At 62.2% G+C, this 2,666-nt stretch overlaps 1 protein-coding gene across 5 annotated transcripts in view; it reads right to left on the bottom strand.

The window, feature by feature from the left end:
* Positions 1 to 257: 257 nt before the first annotated feature.
* The window catches only part of MAST1 (microtubule associated serine/threonine kinase 1), a 43,118-nt gene continuing 40,709 nt past the window's right edge, over positions 258 to 2,666 (bottom strand). For all 5 annotated transcript variants that reach the window (XM_035287072.3, XM_008987365.5, XM_054249220.2 and 2 more), the window contains 2 exons: positions 1,701 to 1,888; positions 258 to 1,602 (listed from right to left, as the gene is read on the bottom strand). In XM_035287072.3, the coding sequence (XP_035142963.1) occupies positions 341 to 1,602; positions 1,701 to 1,888 (1,450 nt within the window). In that variant the 3' untranslated portion in view covers positions 258 to 340. The remainder of the gene's footprint in view (positions 1,603 to 1,700; positions 1,889 to 2,666) is intronic.

Genomic DNA, 2,666 nt, shown 5'->3' with positions numbered 1-2,666 from the left:
TGAGGTAGTTAACTTTTTCCTGGGGTGGGCTCTGGGACACAAGAGGATTGCAGGATCAATTCTCCCCCTAAAGTTTTGGGGGGCAGTTGGCAAAGAGGTGAGACCAGAAGTGGGACCACAGGAGGTGTCTATCCAAAATTCCCTCCACATTCCATAATAACCAGAACTGGAGTCCCACCTCCAAAAATGCACCTGGGCATGGGGCTGGGGTCCTGTGATATTTCACCTTGCCTGGAGAGGAGTGAGCCCCAGAAAACTCACGAAGCACAGAAGCACTTTATTTATATGTGTACATATGTATACAGGCAGCTGTACAGCGTGGGGCCAACGCCCCCCTTGGCTATGGGCCTGGGGGTGCGGGACTAGATACCCCTTTTTTGGTGAGGCCTGCTGGGAGCACAGCTTCAGCAGGGCACCGGGAGGTCAGCCCCACTTCAGGCTTGGTGCCCGGGCCCGAGAGGGAAGCCGGTGGGGCTGGGGTTACTGCACTGCTGGGTGCACTGCACTTTGCTGGGGCTAGGGAGGGTGTCTGGGGCTCTGGGGAGAGCTTGGGGGAGGAGGGCTTGGAGCGAGGCCCGCTCAGCGTTGTTCGCTCCTCCACCACCTCCAGCACCCAGCGCTCCCGGCCCCGGGGTACCTCAGGCACAGAAGGCGCCAGGGATGTGGGTTCCTGTAACCCCTTGGAGTCCGCTCGCAGAGGCTGGGGCGCCTCAGCCTTAGCCCCAGGCCGCACAGGCTCTACGACAATGGGTACCGGGGGCGTGCCCGCCTCGCCAGAACTGCTGCGCCTGCCCGTCTCATGTTCCTGCACTGGGCTCAGCGCCGCCTTGGCCACAGCCCTGGCCACCCCGCCAGTGCCATCCTCCGTCTGCACGCTCTGATGCCGCGTGCAGCCGACGTCCCGCTCTAGGGTCCGGCCCCCGGGGGTCGTCGCACGGGGCTGGGTGCAGGCCTCGGCGCCCCCCGGGGATTCCTTCTCCTTGCTTGACATTGGCGGCCTGGAGGCACCCTCGGGCAGCAACGGGTCCGGGCCCATGCTTAAAGGTGACTCCTGTCGGCCCAGGCGGCGGACAGCGACCTGCCGGGGCGCACCATGGCCCTCGATAGGGGGCGTCTCGCCATCGGACTCGGCAAGGCTATGCAGCGCCAGCTCGCCGTGGAAGTCCTTGCGGAAATCCGGGTGGCCCACCTCGAGGCTGTGCTTGCGCAGCGCGCCCTTCTTGTCCGCACTCATGGAGGCTCCCAGCTTCTCCGCCGACTGCACGCGCTTGAGGAGCGGTGAGCGAGGGGGCTCGGCACTCTTGGGGCGTGGGCGCACGACGGGAGGCGATGAGTGCAGTTTGGCCGGGAAGCTCTGCGTCGTGTGCGAGCTGCCCACCGTGTGGCCAGGCAGCGGCGGCGGTGACGCCTGCGTGGGGGACGGCGTGTGTGCCAGCGGCGACAGAGGGATGTTGCCGGCTGACTTGCATCGAGCAGAGCGGTACTGGCGGTGGAGCTTTGGCGACAGCCCGTGCAGCGTGCTGGGCCGAATGTGGTGCGACGCCGACGACGCGGGCGAGTTGGGCGTGCTCGAGGCTGGGGAGCTGCTCTGGGACGAGGCGCCTGCGGGCGAGAACAGGTGGAGCGAGTGAGTACAGCCCGAGCACCACCCAGGCCACCCTGCGCCGCTCGGTCCCGGCGGAAGGTGCAGGAGCTAATACCTAGGTAGGCGGAGTCAGGCGTGGAGCGGTAGCTGTGCGTGGGTGAGCGCGCAGGCAGCCCGTGCGTGGGCGAGCCCGGGAGACTGTCGCTGGACGACAGCGAGCGATTCAGCGACGACAGAGAGCGGCTAGTATGCAGCAGGTTCGACTGCTTCGTGATCTTCCGGAACAGGGAGCTGCGCTTCTTGCTGCGGGACAGGGAGGGAGCCACGCATCCTTGACCTGGGAGTCAGAGCTCAGGGCTCTTCCCACTTCAGGGCCTCACAACAGCCCCTGTAACCGCCCACCCCTTCTGGCCCCTCCCTCTCAGCTACAACCCACCAATCAAGGCAAAACTTCTTTTAGCTCAGTGCTGCTTGGCTCCTCCCACTATAGTCCCCACCCACACCCTTTGGTCTCTAGTAGTCCAAACTAGAAGCAACCATCCAAACAAAACCAACCTATTCCACCCTGCCACCTCTCTAGCTCCTCCCTCCTCCACTACAACCCACCTATCAAGATAGAACTTCCCTTAGCTCAGTACTTCTTGGCCCCTCCCATCTCAGGCCCCGCCCAACATTAGGCCCCTCCCAATCCAGGCAACAAACACCCATCCAAACAAAACCAACCAACTCTGTTTTTGTTTTTAAGACAGTGTCTTGCTTTTCTCGCCCAGGCTGGAGTGCAATGGTGCGATCTCGGCTCACTGCAACCTCTGCCTCCTGGGTTCAAGCGAGTCTCCTTCCTCAGCCTCCTCAGTAGCTGGGATTACAGGTGCCTGCCACCACGCTCAGCTAATTTTTGTATTTTTAGTAGAGACGAGGTTTCACCATGGCCAGATTGGTCTCGAACTCCTGACCTCAGGTGATCCAACTGCCTTGGCCTCCCAAAGTGCTAGGATTACAGGCGTGAACCATCACGCCTGGCCTTTTTTTTTTTTTTTTGAGACGGAGTTTTGCTCTTGTCGCCCGGGCTGGAGTGCAATAG

This window comes from Callithrix jacchus, chromosome 22 (assembly GCF_049354715.1).
Source record: "Callithrix jacchus isolate 240 chromosome 22, calJac240_pri, whole genome shotgun sequence".
NCBI classification, from domain to species: domain Eukaryota; kingdom Metazoa; phylum Chordata; class Mammalia; order Primates; family Cebidae; genus Callithrix; species Callithrix jacchus.
Note: the sequence above shows the minus strand (reverse complement) of the source record. Positions and strands in the feature narration are given on the sequence as shown.